At 45.2% G+C, this 18,463-nt stretch overlaps 1 protein-coding gene across 2 annotated transcripts in view; it reads right to left on the minus strand.

The window, feature by feature from the left end:
• ACVR2A (activin A receptor type 2A) overlaps positions 1–18,463 on the minus strand; it is a 51,879-nt gene that overhangs the window by 20,167 nt on the left and 13,249 nt on the right. For both annotated transcript variants that reach the window (XM_070945424.1, XM_070945344.1), the window contains exons 2-3: positions 2,428–2,635; positions 1,059–1,168 (exon numbers count right to left, since the gene is read on the minus strand). In XM_070945424.1, the coding sequence (XP_070801525.1) occupies positions 1,059–1,168; positions 2,428–2,635 (318 nt within the window). The remainder of the gene's footprint in view (positions 1–1,058; positions 1,169–2,427; positions 2,636–18,463) is intronic.

Consider the following 18,463-nt stretch of genomic DNA (forward strand, 5'->3'; position numbering starts at 1 on the left):
GCATGCCACTTGTGCGGCCCAGTTCCCCTCTTCCCTCCCAGCCAGGCCACCAAGCCACAAAGGTTGGGGACCGCTGATATAGATTATTGTTGGGATACATAAGGTCAAAATTCAGCAATGCTTTTTCCAATCTAATCCAATTTTATATGGTCCTTGTATTACAACCATTCACTTAATGACACTTCTGTGATGGAATGAGCATCTGGAGAAACAACGGAGGAGAATCTTGGTAGCCCAGAGGTTTCACAGCAGTACATTACGGAAAAGCCAAAATTAAGAGACTGCAAATTCCCAAACTAGATGGGTTGGGGTGGGGGGAGGAGAATAACTTTTAGAGTAGCAACACCTTAGAATCTCTCGGGATATATCTATTAGAGAAGTGAGTTATAGCTTTAGTTTCTGTCCACTAGGTGTAAGCAAATAAAAGATTGGACTTGATTGGATTTCACTGTGCGGTCTTTGGGCTTGGGCCTGACAGATTCAAAATTATGATAAGCTCAGAAAAAAATGACTTATCACCCATCCTTAAAGACCACCACACCACCTCTGCAGTTATATGATCATATTTGGGTGCTTGGCAACCAGCTCAAATTTATTATGGTTGCAGCATCTTGCAGTCATATGATCACAACCTCTGACTTCCAACAAGCAAAGTCAACTGTGAAAGACAGATTCACTTAACTGTGTGATTTGCTTAACAAGTATGTGATTTGTTTAATGACAGTGGTGATTCCCTTAACAAGTATGGTAAAAATAGTTGTGAAGTTGGGTCCAGTCATGTGGTGCCTTGATTTATGATCAGACCGACCTTCAATGGAAATTCTGATACCAAGTGTGGTTGTAAGTCAAGGACTACCTGTATTGTTTAGTATTGTATCTAACCAAGGCTGCTGTCTCCAGGTCCTTTCCTATGTTTTCTCATTTACAATTATTATCATCCAATGAGGATAATAGAAAAATACATGTTATCTATAAGCATGTTCAATATTTAATATAGGTTTTAAATTCTAAACAAATTTCTCTGCAGGATTCTTTTTAAGAAGAGTTATATCACATACGCTGTGTGACCTCCATCTCTGGAAAGTAGAAAAAATGTTCATTGCACATGTTGCCCTCACAGCAGCAGAAAAAGACTTCAGGGCTATCTTTCTTTTCTATACAGTCAGTTCTGAAAGAGATTAAAATCAGTTAAATATTAAAATGGTACAATTATATTTTAAAAATCCAGCAAAAATTGCTGAGTAAATTAATACAGAATTTAAAAGGTTGGCATTCTGGAATCTACATCTGAATATCTGAGTAATTATAATTTTGTGCAAAAGTATATCAAACTTTCATTTGGCTTCCATAACGAAAGGGAACAATACAAAAGGTACTACATAAAAAGCAGCACAAATCACACACATTTCATCAAAAGAGTGATACCAGTAGACTGCCTATTGCTTCTTATAAAATGGTTGCTAATCATGCTAATCTGAAGCATCTCTTAAAATAAAGTACAAGTCTTCTACACATCTAACATTTGAGCTTCTTGCTTTTCACTTTGAGAAAAGGCCTGCAGGAAATTTATAGATAAAATATAGAAATGACTGGCGCTTCAGTTCACTCCCAATTTAAAGTTATGACTCCCAGTAGCATTTCAGCCTAAATTTAATACTGTATTGCATTAGTTGCAACCAATGCAGTTCATGCAATTAGATAAATTATGCAGGGACTGTCTCACCCGTCAGATCTGTGGATCTGAAGAGTTTTCTCCACACTAGATTAGCTCAGCACTAGTCTGTTCCAATTTGATTATCCAATCAAATGGAAAAATGGACCTTTACCCTATCTTTATTTATTATGGAAAAAAACAATCCTCCAATGTTGTTTTGGCTATTATTTATCAACAAAGCCTCACAAAGAGCCTTGGTAGTACAGGGGTTTAAGGCACCCTGTTATTAAGCTGGTTATTAAGACCAGCTGCCTGCAATTACTGCGGGGTTCGAATCTCGCCAAGGCTCAAGGTTGACTCAGCCTTCCATCCTTTCTAAGGTAGGTAAATTGAGGACCCAGTTGTGGGGGCAATAAGCTGACTTTGTATAAATATACAAAAGGATGAAGGCTTGCTGAGCACATTGTAAGCCGCCCTGAGTCTTCGGAGAAGGGCGGCATATAAATCAAATTTAAAAAAAAAAATGTACATAAAACTAACTAGCCAATTTCTACACAGAATTAAAACAGAAATACCTAAAAAGTAATGTGGCAATACCCCCAAACAATGAAGGATCGTTCTATCACTTACCTTAAGGAATTTGTTTGGTATTTTACTCTGTATAAATCTTGTGTAATAGCCTATGCTTATACACATCATCAAATGTCTATGCTTTTGAAACAGATTAAACTTTACAAAACAGAAAATATATGAAAATAGTCGTGTTTGCTTGCCTGTCATAACAATTAATATCATCCAACCAGCAACCCTTTTTCACAATTTCAATAGATCCAGAGATATTCTTCCATGTTGCAAAGCAGTGTCTTCTTTTATCTTTGTCACCATAGCACAGTTCAATGCCACTACGATTTGTCTTATCATTTTCCCAATTAGCATTGTAGAAGATGCATTCCTGTGTTTCTGATCTGCCTAGTATGGCACCTGCAAGGAATTGGTTTTAAAGAATTAAATTCAGGGTAACCTTGGAAAAATAATAAAATACTAAGAACAAAACTGTATTTAAAATGTCTTGCAATCCTTATTACATAAATATGTCTGCATTTCAGTATGGCATATATTCCTTTTTTTTCCTTAAGGCAGAATAATAGTTGCTTTTATTTACTATTTTTAATTTAGTAATGCAATTGTTTTGGATGTCAAAACTCATTGGTTTCTGATATTCACAGCAAAGGTATCTGTAATAATTGCTCTCTTAAGAAACAAGTAAAGTACAATTCTATCTCTAAAATTACATGACTTGCCAATCTAGTGAAATCTCTTTGCTATAAAGGATGTTATTTCATTTTGGTGGAAGAATATAATCTAATACAGAAATATCACCTCCTATTTTCCTGTAAGATACTGAGGAATTCTAATAATTCCTCGTGCCATGTAAAACAGAAAACAAAATGCACACTATATTTCTTATCCTCTGAAATTCTAGCATAAAATCAATGAACATCTATAAATGTAGGCATAAGCTTAAAATAGTTGGCAGCTCTTTAATACTGAATCTAAACTATGACATTACGTCCAATAATCTATATTAAAATTTTCTATATTTCTGTCTTCTATCTGTCTTTATATTTTTCATCAAAGCATATTTGCCTATGGCTATGTTAGGATCAAAACATGTTTCAGATACTCCATTTCAGTTTCTAGCCATCAATTTTTTTTTCATTTCAGGCAGGCAGAAGGGAAAGCTCTCTTACAACCTTTACATATGTAGGGACAATGTCTTATAAATACAAACTGTCAAGTTATCTGAATTCATATTTTCATTTGAAAGTCATTTAAACATATTTGACCAGACTTCATACTTCTAACATAAAATGTCATTAGCACACTGTATTTCATATTCATATAGAATTACTGCAGGCATACTGTGATTCTGCTAGAAAAAGGAAGAGAAGGAATAGACAAGAGGAAGAAGCAAAAACAAGAAACAAATTAAGCAGACGCAAGTGATTTATTTTCTATTTAATAAAACCCACAAAATGCAGTAGTAGATCTGCTGCAAATGGGAATAATGCAAAACGAATTAAGTGATACAATCTATATTTAAATTACTACAAGAGCAAAGGTTCTAATTTCAAATCCTAAATGTATTTTTTAATAAAATTATTACAATCCTTATATTTGAAGACTCAAATACTTTAATTTTTTTTTTTGCAATTAAGGAAAAGGCTTTATAAACTGAATTTCTGAAAACTTGCACCGATTTCAGTGGAAAAAACGGGCCGAAAAAAGCCGAAAAAATGGGCCGAAAAAAGCCCTGAAGACGGGTCGAAAAAGCCCCCCAAACAGGCCATAAAGCCTCGAAAGCAGGCCAAAAAAAAGCCTCAAAAATGCCCCCAAAAAAGGTCTGAAAAAAGTCCCAAAGTGTGCGGAGGCCAAAAAATGGCTGGCGGGTGAGTGAGGCTTCAGCAATATTTGGTCTATAAGACGCACAGATATTTTCGCCCCCTTCTGGGAGACAAAAATGTGTGTCTTATAGTCCGAAAAATACGGTATATGTTTTTTTAAAAGGAAAATGATTACCCAGGCAAAAACATAAAAATAAAACAAACCAAAAACTGTATAACATGTAAACACACATGTAAATCCATGAAAATATACATGTCCTTCTCTCTTTTTCTAACAGGAAGAGCAAATGAAACATGGAAATGTAGTAATTCAACAATTACCAATTAAAATAGGAATAAAAATTTATGCTAGTGACAAGATTTCTCAACAGTAGCAGTCATACATTATCTTGTAGTGATCAGCATATGTGGGATTAATTGGGATAGATTGTAGGGGTGATACCAAAATATAATTTTATCATATTTTATTTATCTATATATTAAATTATTGTATTTTATTCCAAATTTTAAATTGTACTTTATTCCAATTTTATTTTAATTTGTATTTTATCCAATTCCATTGTAAATTGTTTTTATCAGATTTTAGTAATAATTTGTGTTTGGAACTCTGAACTTTGATATGGCCCAAGGGCTAATCCAGGGGTCTGCAACCTTAAAATTCGAAGAGCCATTTGGATCCATTTCCCACAGAAAACACTGGGAGCCACAAAACCTGGGTGAGCGTGGCCAACGCAACGTCATTCCCACCCAGTCACGTGATCCCCCTGCCAGCCACGCCCACCCATGTTTTGTGGCTCCGGGTGTTTTCTGTGGGAAATGGGTCTCTCTCTCCCACCTTCTTTTCTTTTTCCTCTCCCTCTCGCTCCCTCCGTTTTTCTCTCCCCTCCTCACTCATTTCCCTCTTTTCCCTCTCATTCTCTCCCTCCAGCTCTCATTTGTGTCCCTCTCCCTCTCTTCTTCTCTCTCATTTGTTTCTCTTTTTCCTCTTTCTCATTCTCTTCCTCCATCATTTTCTCATTTCTCTTTTTCCCTTTTTTCTCTCTCATCTCTTTCCCTCCCCCCCTCTCGTGTTTGTGTGTGTTCCCTCTTGAACCATTTCCAAAAACAGGCGAGGGTTGGGGTTTTGTTTTGGTTTTTTTGCTGATGTTCTTTCTTCTTCTTTGGGTGCTTTTTACCATAAGATTTAAATCAAGAGTCATTTCAGGTTCCCAGATAAATGAAACTCTTTCGTCCCCCTGCTGTGGCTGCCTGTCAGCTGAACCCATCCCTGGCTGGCCCGGCCCCTTCCCCGCCCCTCCCAGTCACTACTCGTGTGGCCCGAGAACGTAAGGGAGACGGCAGGGATGGAGACTCCCTCCATACTTGCAGGACCACCTCCTACCGGCCTCCCACCGCCCAGTGTGCTCTCATAGGACTGCCCTCCTCCGGGTGCCATCGGCCAGACAATGTCACCTGTTGGCGCCCAGGATGAGGGCGTTCTCTGTGGCTGCACCGACCCTCTGGAACGAGTTACCCACTGGACTCCGGATGGCCCCTGACCTCCGCTCTTTCCGCGGTGACCTGAAGACGTGGCTTTTTCAACAAATCTCCTGATCTGTTGGGGTTTTTAGTTTTAACTGTGGGGGATTTTAATTGGATTATTTTAGTATTCATTTTACTGTCTTGTTGTTTTATTGTTGTGAGCTGCCCCAAGTCCTTCGGGAGAAGGGCAGCATATAAGTATGATAAAATAAAATAAAATAAATAAATATTCCAGAGCGGGAGGGAAGCGCCCCTGTACTTGCCTCTCCAGGGAGGTGGGTCCTCCATGGCCTGCTAGCTGCTCTCACAGCATCTTGCACAGCACACTTAAATTTAGTGCGCTTCACAATGGGGGAAACAGCATCCCCTCCTCCTCCTGGAGCCCATTATGACGCAGAGCATCGGCCGCAGCCAGGCCAGACCAGTGTCTCGGGGCGGAGAGAAATTTGTGCGTCTCCCCAAGCGACCAAGGTGCGTGCAGCAGCAAGAAGTGCTGGAAGAAGTGCCCGTGAGATGAAACTGTCAGGGTTTCCATCTTTTTCATTGGATCTTCAGGCCTGCCAGAGAGGCAAGTACAGAGGCACTTCCCTCCTGCTCTGGAATATGGAGCGAGTCTCCATCCCCCCCGTCGCCCTTACCTTCTCAAGCCACGCAAGGAGTGACTGAGAGGGGAGGGCGAGGGACGGGGCCAGCTAGCTGACAGGGAGCCACAGTAGGGGGACGAAAGAGCCGAATGCGGTTCGGGAACTGCACGTTGCCGACACCTGGGCTAATCAATAAAGTAAACTAACTAACTATGTTGTAGTGTATCCAGAAATAATGGAAGCTAGCATAGTTCATGTAAAACCAATGTTATGTTATTTCTACAGACAGTCTTCGACTTACAACAGTTCATTTAGTGAAAGTTTGAAGTTACAATGGCACTGAAAAAAGTGACATGACCATTTTTCACATTTACGACCGCTGCAGCATCCCCACGGTCACGTGATCAAAATCCATATGCCTACCAACTGACTCATATTTATGACAGTTGCAGTGTCCTGGGGTCATGTGATCACCTTTTGCGACCTGCTGACAAGCAAAATCAATAGGGAAACCAGATTTACTTAACAACCATGTTACTCACTTCACAACTGTGGCACGAAAGGTCATAAAAAAGGACAAAATTCACTCAACAAGTGTCTCACTTAACAACAAAAATTTTGGCTCAATTGTGGTCATAAGTCGAGGACTACCTGTATTCTTTGTATCTAATAGGAGCTGCCACACTCTGTTTAGGTGCAATTTCCAAGTCATCTTTTAGGATACCTTCATTTAGTATATCTTACAGCAATATATAAAGCAAGTTTCTACAACATGAACTACTGTAGCTAGATTATCCTTTAGTAATAACCACCTAGAAATTAAATTCCTTATTATGCAGATAAAGGTAGCCCTTCACTTATGACCAAAATTAGGACAGGAAAATTCATTGTTAAGCGAGGTGAGTGTTCAGTAAGGCATGACTGCTGACTGCCGGCTGACTGCAGTTTGGCAGTTCAAGTCTCACCAGGCTCAAGGTTGACTCAGCCTTCCATCCTTCTGAGGTCGGTAAAATGAGGACCCAGATTGTTGGGGGCAATCTCTCTAAGCGGTTTACAATCTGTAAACCACTTAGAGAGGACTGTAAAGCACTATAAAGAGGTATATAAGTCTAAGTGCTATTGCTATCACATGACTGCACCAAATTGTATGACCTTTTCTGCCACAATCTTTAAACCAATCACCATAGTCATTAAGCAAGACATCATGTGACTACAATTTGTGACCTTCCCTGCTGGCTTCCACTTACTGACTTTATTTGTTGGAAGTTGGCTGGGAAGGTTGCAAATTGTCATCACATGACTGCAAGATGGATGCAGCGGTTCTAAATATGAGCTGCTGCTAAGTGCCCAAATAATAATCAGGTGACCACAGGTGTGCTGGGACAGCCAGACCTTTGAGGTCCTATATCACTTTTTTCAGTGCCAAGGCAACTTTGAACAAATGGTTGTTAGTTGAGATAGTAGATACTTGAGAAGTATCTGTAGTGTCACTCAAGACTATTAAAAATCTCTGCATCTATGGATCTGAATCCCATTTTTTTTTACTTTTGTATTTGATGAACACTATTATCTACATGAATCTTGCCTCATGTTTACCTACTATCCAGAGGGAAGGGGGTAGTTGTTCTTTGTTTTGTCATTCCAAGGATGCAAATATAGATTAATGAAGAAAGCATGGGATTTGTCTTCATTTAAATTATGTTTTAAAAATTGAAAGCGTAGTTCATAGAATTAAAAAAGTTCGTTTTTATTCCAGATCCTTGAAGAACAACATAATGTATTTCAAATAAATTACTTTTAGTATAACAAATGAGTAGTTTTACATTCTTAACAGGTTATAGCCTAATGCCCTCCCCGACTTTTATCCCTAGCAAAAAACCTGTCAATGTTATTTTTAAATGCTTTTTAAGCACCTTAATTATTTATGGTTTTCCTCCATGTTTATATTTTATTGTTGTAGGTCATATATAACTATACATATAAGTAAATTATATATGCAAATATTGATTTTCTGCCCGAGTTTTTTACTTTCAAGTCTCAGTCTCTTGTTACTTCTGTTTGCTTCTTTTTCCCAGAAAACCAGTTTTTTTTATATACATTTCCCCAAATATTGGTTATCCGTTTCATGACCTTTTAAAACTGATGTCCATTTGAAACAAAATGGATTTTATAAGCCGGCAAAATAATATAGCATGCTGAATTCTACTTAACGAAAATTTAAATCATTTTCATAAATCATTTTGTTTAGGTCTCTTAGTTCTAACTATGCAAATATTGCATGACCAGCATATAAAATTAAATAAAACTTAAGTACATTAGAAAGAAAGTTGGGGATTTACAAGAAGAAAGTCCTGCTACATTGGATAAAAGCTAAAATATTTGCTTGTTGAACTATTCTAATATTTAAAAAGAGAAAATATTTAGTATCATTATATACTTTTTTTACTCTGATATATAAATTTGTCAATTGCTTTCTTCAACAAAATAATGTAAAACTGAAAGTTTTTAAAAAAATATTTGATGCTTATTCATAATAGTAATATTCTGTCACTAATTTGGACCTTTAAAGACTCTTTTCCTGTGCGCTGCTCCCACTATCCATGCATGGGTTAATCCTTCAGTGCTTGGCAAACAACTGAGTGAAAACAAAAGACTTTTCCTCCCCTTTCCGGCTCCCAAGCCACGCCTCTGTTCCCATGATCCCCCAGTCTTCACTCAGTTGCTGGCAAACACTGTAGTGATTTTGGGAGCTCCACAGTTTTCCAGGAAGGTATTGTACCTCAGTGGGGATAGTTCTCTCCTTTGTTTCTAGTTTCTAGTTTCTTTAATCCTCCCTTTCCTTAGGGCGTCTAGGTTTTTTTGTTAATTTTGAATAGTTTGGTTTTTTTTTTCGGCTCCTTTCCCTTTTACAATTGTTTCTGCTACGTGCATCAAGAAGGGGGGGGGGGAGAGCGGAGCTAAGCCTCTCACGCCGCCTGATCAGCTGGCTTAAATTTAAAAGGCAGCTCCTTTCCCGCCCTGGTAACGCTGCTCTCAATCGCGCTCCCCAGCTGGCCAGCAGGCTCAACTCAGCGCGCCCCCCCCTTTCGCCCACCGCGCGCCGCGCTCACAAGCGGTTTTGCGCTAATCAGCTGGGCGTCGGGGCCGGAGGCTCAGACACGTGGCGCAGACTTGCAGCGCTACTTTGGGAGCCGCGCTTCGCCGGAGAGGCACGGGACAGAAGCGCGAAGAGGAGGAGCGTCGAGGAGGCAAGCAGCCTACCCCTACGCTACAGAAAGAGCCTGCAAGGGGAAACGCACGGCGTTTGGCGGACCCTCGGGCCGCCATTGTGAGTCCGTCGCAGAAGACTGGCACAGTGGGTGACCGCACCACGTGCCAGCGCCATTTTGACGGACCCTCGGGCCGCCATCTTGGCTAGAGCCTTAAGCCTACGCCTCCCTCCACCACCAGGGAGCAGGCTAGCCCCCCCCCCCAATCACTCCTCGCCCAAAGGGAGTTTTATCATCAGGGGACAAGGCTCAGCGCAGCTCCAGGCCGGCTCTCTCATCGCAGAAGCAGCAATGTCTCGCTCCCCCCCGTCTTCTGATATGGAGCTGGAGCTCACCCCCCCACGCAAAACCTCAAAGGGGGGGAAAAAGAAGGCCAAGAGGAGACACGAGAGTGCAACCAGCAGGGCCGCATCGGAAGGCTCCCTACCCATCCAGGATAGGGACGCCTTGAGAAGGCACAATGCACTCGAGCGGCAGTGGGAGAGAGCGCACAAGGCGTCTTCAGGAGCCCCAGCCAGGGAGTCTGGGCCCTTGGGACCAGCACAGGCCCCCCCAGGGGACACAGAGCCGGGACTCTCTTCAGTGGCCGACATTGCAGTCACGCCAAGAACCCCAGATGCGACCAGGCTGGGGCACACGACCCCCCGTCGCGAGACAGGCCCAGGCCCCGGACCGGAGGCCGCAATGTCTCCTTCTCCAGCCCAGTTTTTTCGGGCCAGGGAGGCAACCCCCACCCCTTCAAGGGCAGACCAGCAGCCCCAGGGGGGGGCAGGGGGGACAGCCCCAATGGATTTCCAGGCCATGTTTTCGGCCTTTTCGTCCTTTCTCACAGCAAGTATGCAGCAGGCTTCCCAGACACAGGTCCAAGCCGCACCGGCCCAGGCACGGCAGCACCACCTGCAACCGCGGCCTCTCCCAGATCAAGGACAGGTCTCGTCGTCTGAGGAATCAGACCAAGCGGAGGAGGGGCCTGAGGGGATGGAGCTATCGGAGGACGAGGGCCTGGCACCGGACACCCCGGCATTTACTGGCCTCTTTCGCCCGGCGCTATTCAAGTCCCTACTCCACAAGGCACGGCTTACAACCAACCTCGGAATTCCAGGGGACGTCGCAACTACTACCCCGCAAACAGCAGGTCCTCATGACGCTCTTTTCCAATCGTCAAAACCACAAAAGGACTTCATCCCTTGCCCTCAGCTCTTTACGGAGGTCATTCAGAACCCTTGGGCGCAACCGGCCTCCCTGGCAACGCCCAGCAGCCTGGAGAGGAAGCTCTACTGCTCAGCCCCGGAATTGGAGGACCTTCTGGCGCTGCCCTCAGTAGACCAACCAGTGGCAACGCTATCCTCTAGCTCCTTGGTCTCCACCGACCCGCTAGACACTCTCAAAGCAGAGGAGAAGAGAATGGAGGGGGCTTTCCGCAAGGCTCATCAGGCAGCAGGCTGGGCAATCAGATCCGCGACCGCCTCATCATTCTTCAACAGAGCGTCCCTCATTTGGCTCCGGCACCTCCAGGACAGACTCCCGCCGGAAGACACTAGGCTGCATCAAGATCTTAACAAAATAATAGCTGCCACCGAATATACAGCCGACAGCTCTCTGAACTCTGCTAAGTTCGCTTCTAGGGCTCTGGCCTCAACCATTACCGCCAGGAGGCTGTTCTGGCTTAAGCCATGGAAAGCCGACTTTAAAGCAAAGTGGAAGCTGACCACTTCCCCATACAAAGCGCCAGAGCTGTTCGGAGCGGCGCTTGAACCCCTCCTGGTCGAGGGGAAAGACAAGAGGAAGATTCTCCCCTCGACATACCGGCGCCAGGAGCGCAGATACACACCTTACCCGCTCCAGCAGCCCTTTCGCGCCAGCACCGGACCCAGGGGGTCCTTCTCTCATCGCTCCCAATACCAGGGAGGAGACAGATTTCACGACAGGCAGCAGTTCCGAGACCGAGGACGACAACAGCAGCCTAAGCGCAACTTCCGGGGAGCCGGCCCTAAGCCCGCCAGAAGGGGAAAATGACTCAGGGCCCACGGGACCCATAGGGGGAAGGCTCATCCGCTTTCATCCTCAATGGGCCAGATCGACGTCGGACTCCTGGGTAAGGCGTACGATCTCCTCAGGATTATCCATCGAATTTGCCGGTCTGCCGCCCCACAGGTTCGTCCGTTGCCCAACCCCTCAATCCTCGGAGCTTCAGGACTTAATGTCACAAGAGATTGCCCACCTCCTAGAGGTCGAAGCCATAGAGCCGGTCCCGCACAGCCAGTGGGGCTCAGGTTTCTACTCAACCCTCTTCCTGGTGCCCAAGAACTCCGGGGGTTGGAGGGCCATACTCAATCTAAAGCGCCTGAACCTGTCCGTTCAATACCGCAGGTTCAAAATGCACTCCCTCAAGTCCATCTTAGCGGGGGTGAGACAGGGCGACTTCCTTCAGTCGGTCGACCTCAAGGAGGCTTACCTCCATGTGCCCATTCACCCGCTTCACCGTCGGTACCTGAGGTTCGAGTATGCGGGCCGGCATTACCAATATCGCGCGATGCCATTCGGCCTCTCGTCGGCCCCGCGCACCTTTACCAAGCTGGTAGCGGTGGTGGCGGCCAGGCTCCGAGCCGTCCCGATCCGGGTTCTCTGTTACCTGGACGACATTCTTGTCCTGTCGTCCACGCCCGACCAGGCCTCCAGAGACATGAAGATGGTGATGAAGATCTTCCAGGATCACGGTTTCACCATAAACCTTGCAAAGAGTCAACTTCAGCCCACCACCAGACTTCTCCACCTAGGGGCGGTGATAGATTCATCCAGCGGCCAGGTGTTCCTGTCACCGGACAGAGTCCAGAGCATCCGAACTCTGATCCTGCAGACCCTGTCGGGGAGGAGAGCTGCACTGTGCCACCTCTCAAGCCTCCTTGGCAAGATGGTATCCTGCTTCGGCATCGTACCGTGGGCACGCAGACATTCGAGACCCTTGCAATGGTTCCTCCTTCCCTTCCAGCGAACGGGAAGGGCCAACTCCAAGAAGGAAGTTCGTCTCACTCCCCAGGTCCGCCGTTCCCTCAGGTGGTGGACATCGCCTTCGCTCCTCAAAGGGTCCAGCTTCCTAGAGCCGGACCGCCTGATTCTTACCACCGACGCCAGCCTTCGGGGGTGGGGAGCCCACCTCCACAACCTAGTCACGCAAGGTCAGTGGTCGCCTCAAGAACGGCAATGCAGCATCAATCTCCTAGAGCTGCGGGCGATCAAGCTGGCTCTGCGCAGCTTCCAGCCGACGGTGCAGGGGCATCACATCCTAATCCTGACCGACAACATCTCGGCCAAAGCGCATGTCAACAGGGAGGGGGGCACAAGGTCTCGTACCCTGATGCGGGAGGCCGCAGACCTGTTCAGCTGGGCAGAGAGACACCTACTCTCGATCAGAGCAGATCACATTTCGGGCGCAACCAATGTGAGGGCGGACTGGCTCAGCCGCGAAACAATAGATCAAGCGGAATGGCAGCTCCAGCCTCAGCTGTTCCAAGAACTCGCCTCGCGCTTCGGAAACCCGACGGTAGATCTCTTCGCGACTCCAGCCAACGCCCAACTTCCCCGCTTCATTTCTCGCTACCCAACACCACAGGCGGAGGACCACAATGCGCTACGCTGCAGGTGGCCCAGGGGTCTCCTGTACGCATTTCCACCAGTCCCGCTGCTTCCACGCCTCATCCGAAAGCTACTGGCAGAAAAAGCAGACCTACTCCTGGTAGCCCCGAACTGGCCCCGGAGACCATGGTTCGCCGACCTGGTGGCACTGTCCGTGGAACAACCATGGGTGATCCCACCACAACAGCTCGTCCTGTGCCAGGGAGCAGTCACGCATCCAGAGCCCCAGTGGCTGCAATTAGCCGTCTGGCATTTGAACGGGTCATCCTGAAGAAGGATAACCTGCCAGACGAGGTAGTTGCCACTATCCAGGCGGCCAGGCGCCCGTCTACGACACGCATCTACGAGTCATCATGGCAGGCGTTCTGTCGCTGGAGTGCCAACCAGCACATCGACCCCACGTCAGCTACTACTCGGGACATCCTGCGGTTCCTACAAGCTGGTCTAGAAAGCGGCCTGGCCCCGGCAACCCTACGTAGACAGACAGCGGCTTTGTCAACAGTCATCACATGCCCGCCGTACCAATCCCTCGCGCACCACCCGCGCATCAAGGAGTTTCTGCATGGGGCCACCAACCTGCGACCCCCCACAGTACACCGTTACCCTTCATGGGATTTGCCTCTCGTGTTGCGGGCACTGACCGAGGCCCCCTTTGAGCCCCTAGACTCGAGCTCGCTGAAGTACCTATCATTTAAGGTGACCTTCCTACTGGCGATCACCTCAGCGAGAAGGGTCTCGGAACTAGCAGCTCTTTCTGTCCGCAAGGACTTATGTATCTTCCACGACTCAACCGTGACGCTACGTCTGGATCCCGCCTTTATCCCAAAGGTCAACTCGTGGTTCCACCGAGCCCAGGAGCTCATCCTGCCAGACTTCTGCCCTTCACCTCGTGATCCCAGAGAGAAGAGGTGGCACACTCTAGACGTTCGACGCGCCGTCCGCATTTACATTCAACGGACCGCTCCCTTCCATCGTACGGAGGGTCTCCTGGTCTCATTCAACCCGAAGTCCATGGGTCAGAAGATTTCAGCAGCCACGGTCAGCAGATGGATCAAGGCCTGCATCGCCTTGGCATATGACCTGTCCTCCAAACCGGGTCCCGGCAAGATCCTACCGCACTCGACTCGCAGCGCGGCCACCACGGCGGCTTGGGCCACTCAAGCCTCGGTCGTGGACATCTGCAGAGCTGCGACGTGGTCGTCCCTCACACCGTTCATCCGACACTACAAGATCGATGTGTTCAACTCGGCTGAGGCATCGTTTGGCCGCAGAGTACTGCAGAAGGTGTTGTCGGAGGAGGACTCTGGAGGCAGTCAGCTTCCCACCCAGGGAGTTTAAGCTTGGGTATATCCCATGCATGGATAGTGGGAGCAGCGCACAGGAAAATGGACGTTGTCTTACCTGAACGTCCCTTTTCTGGGCGCTGCGTACACTATCCATATCCCGCCCGTTAGGGCCGACTGCCCCTGTTTATGACTGAGACTAGCTCTCTTTTTCCATTACGTTAATTTGAGTTAATAAAGTTGAGTTTATAAGTTACTCATAGTATGGTTTCTTGTCTGCTGCGCCTTCGTTCAGACTGGGGGATCATGGGAACAGAGGCGTGGCTTGGGAGCCGGAAAGGGGAGGAAAAGTCTTTTGTTTTCACTCAGTTGTTTGCCAAGCACTGAAGGATTAACCCATGCATGGATAGTGTACGCAGCGCCCAGAAAAGGGACGTTCAGGTAAGACAACGTCCAATCTATCTTCCTTCTCCCTGAATGTCTATTCAGCAATTTAAAAGAGAATACTGACAATACTCAATGTTACAACGTTCCATTATCAGAATGAAATATGAGCAATCTATCCCCAATATTCCTTCAAGTGTCATTATTTTGCCCCAGCAAGTTCTTAAAAACCTTAAAGGAAATTTTGAGTCTGTGCCAAGAATTGCATGAGGAAGAATCTAGCATTTACAGATCATAGTTCTAATGGACTATTTAGTACATAAGATGTAATTCCTTGCTCTGAAAGAAATCCAAAATAAAAAGGATTCCTGACAAATAGCAACACAGTCTCTATTGAAACGCTTAGAATAATGAGGAGCCTACTACCTCCCTGGTGATTGGTTTTATTTTAAAATTAAAGTACACTTTAAAATTAAATTGATAGCTTATTAAAAAGAAATTTCAAAGCTGTATTAAAGGTTGTTATTCTAACAAAACAGCTGGATAAAAATGCCAAAAGCAGGCTAAACATCTGGTTGACTCTGCAACTGACCATAATAATGACTTCAAGTCAACCTTGACTTCTGTCAACTACCTGGACAAGTGATTTAAAACAGACCTGGAAAAAAAAAAGGAATACAAATTGTCATGGTTCAGGATACTGACTCTGAAAAATTCCTCCAACAGAAAGTCAGCCCCAGGAGACACAAAACTAAGAATCACCTGAGGTTCAAACACAGGCATCACTAGAACAGCTGGAATGGTCAGGTGATAATGATGTAGGGTCTCCAAGTCCCCACATCTGGTGAGTAGACCAAATATGTTCTATGAGGCTCTTTGCTAAACAAGAGAGTAAATTTCTTGATTAAAGATAGCCTAATTTAAAATACAGACCTAGCTCATAATTCCTTTGTTGGATGCAACTATCTGATGCCTAGTTCTTACATGACCAGTTTGTGTGGATTCTGCTTGTGAAACTCTGACTAGCTGACAACCCTGACTGGTTTTTGGAGCTTTGAACTATTCTTTTATGTGCTCTTGTTAAAAGCAAAATCATTCAGACAAGCTCCCTTTTTCAGAGACTGTTTGGATTTGCATTCCTTGTCAACTGTTATGTCCTCAACCTTGAGCAAACTGCTATTTTATGAAATTAACAAATCCCATTCAGAAACATTAACATACTAATATAGTAGATTTTAGTTCAAGCAGTTTTCAATATTCTGTAACTGTAAAAGCTGAAAAGTATGCAAACTGTTAGTATAAAACTACATTATGGCAAAATCCATTTAGGATTTGGTCAAAACTATGGCATAAAACCGGAGCATATCTGTAAAATACAATGCAACACATCTGTGATCATTGTAATCATCACCCAAAGCTTTTGTGTCCTTCAACCTTTAAGGAATAACTGATTATGTAAAGTACTTTACAAAGTAAGCCCCTAGCCAGCAACAGAGCTTTGCTAGTTGACATTAAGTAGATGCAATGGAAGTACATAGAAAATATTTTCTTCCCTATCAGCATTACCAAAGAGTAGGCCCTTTTAAGGCTATATACCGTGTTTCCCTGAAAATAAGACAGGGTCTTATTTTTTTTGACCTGCTCAAATAAGGGCTTGGCCTTATTATGGGGGGGGGTCTTATTTTGGGGGGTGCAGGAGGTGGCAAGCATTGGACTGGATGTCCCGTCGCTGCCGTTGCTTTCCCTCCCTGTCCTTTGTGCCGTCCAAGCAGCCCAACACATCCTATCCCACCCCAATGGCAACAGCTGCTTTCCTCTTTATTGAGAGGGGTGACAGGTGGGGCGGGGGAGAAGCGAGATGCGTTGAGCAAGACGTTGCTCCCCTTCCCGTCTCTTCTTCCCCCTCGCCGAGCATGATAGGACTCCTACTCCTAGCTTAGCCACCCACCCCCTTTAGAGATGCAATTTAGGGGTGGCAGGTAGGGCGGGTGAGAAGCAGGACGTGCGTCTTACCTTTCAAGCTCCATCGCTTTTCTTGCCGTTGTGTCCAGGGAAATATGCTGTAAAAGAAAACCTTGTCGCGAGTTTGCGTCTTGCTTCTCCCCTGCCCCACCTGCCACCCCAATAAAGAGATGGCGGGGAAGGGAAGCAGCCAGGCTGCTGTTGCCATTGGGGTGGGGTGGGACGTGTTGGGCAGTTTGGCCGGCACGAAGAACAGGGAGGGGAAGGCATATCCCCCCCTTTCCCCCCAATCCGGCCTCGCCTCAACTCATTTTGGTTGCGCGGCAAGCAACCAGAGGAAATAGCGGACCATCTGCGCATGTAAGTAGTTGGTGGGGAGGCTTATTTTGCGGCGGTTGCTTATATTATTGCATGTGCTGAAAAGCCCGATTGGGCTTATTATCCAGACATATCTTATTTTCGAGGAAACACAGTAAAAGTCATTGCTCTCTAAACTATGCAGTATACAGTAAACTGATACTACATGATAAATCTAACGAATTTTAAATAGACATCTTTGGGGGAGGGAAGGATATGAAAATATTTCTAATTTTATTCTACTTTATTTCTGTTACCTGCAATTATCAATCTCCTTGAATGCACTAATGAGTATATATCTGTGATGGCAAAACTATGGCATTTGTGCCCAAAGTGACACGTGCAGCATCATCTGTTCCTCTTCTGGGTTTCTGGTGTGCATGCGCACACAATGATCAGCTGTCCTTTCTGTGTGCAGCAGTGCCAGAAACCGGAAGAGCTGGTCTTCCGTTTTCCAGCATGAGCATGTGCGCTGGCCAGCTGATCGGCTGTTTGGAAAGTGAAACAGTATTTGCTGTGTGAGCAAGAATAAGGCAGGAAGGAGCCTGGCCGTGGCTTAGCTCAAGTTTTATGTATTAAAGCTGCTTCCTGCTGTGAAAGTAAAACTGAAAGTGAAACTCCTCTCCTCTGCTTGTGTTTTGGATTTGGAATAGATTTCTTTTCAGGTGGGGAGGGGGAGTAGAACTCTTTAGCATCAAAGCATGTTAATAATAATATAAGAAATACTAATGCTCTGATGGTCATTTCAAAAAATCCTCTCTTAGTGAGCGCTTAGAAGCCAAGAAGAACATATGTGGCAAATTTCAAGTTTGTAGGCTTTACGGTTCTGGAGTTTTCGTGATTATGGCGTGAGTGGTTTTCACTTTTATATATATAGATAACAGAGCTGTTAAGTGAATCTGGCTTCCCCATTGTCTTTGCTTGTTAGAAGGTTGCAAAAGTTGATCACATGACCCAGGGACACTGCAACTGTCATTGTCATAAATACATCCCAGTTACCAATCATCTGAATTGGTAATTCTGAATTCTGATCATATGACCATGGGTGCTGCAAGTGTGAAAAATGGTCGTCACTTTTTTCAGTACCATCGTAACAAATTCTTTGCTGGGATTTTATTAGTTTTAAAACCATGAATGCAGCAAGCCCACCACAGTCCAAGAGATAATCTAGTGCCTTAAGTGTTATATCAAGGCCTTGGCAGCATTCTTTTAAGTGCTGTTATGTTTGGCTATTTGCCCTGTGTAGGTTTGTATTTTAACATCCCAAACTGCTTCATAATTAAATTAATGCAAGAATTCCAAAAACACCACTTGCATATTTGAGCAATTAATATCCTCTAAAAATAATTGGGGCATTGGAGTGTTCTTACTTAATAGTGATACCAACCAATCAGTATTTAGAGCAAGTGTG

Source organism: Pituophis catenifer, unplaced genomic scaffold (assembly GCF_029215685.1).
Source record: "Pituophis catenifer annectens isolate HBS135680 unplaced genomic scaffold, rPitCat1.0.hap2 SCAF_1, whole genome shotgun sequence".
Taxonomy (NCBI): domain Eukaryota; kingdom Metazoa; phylum Chordata; class Lepidosauria; order Squamata; family Colubridae; genus Pituophis; species Pituophis catenifer.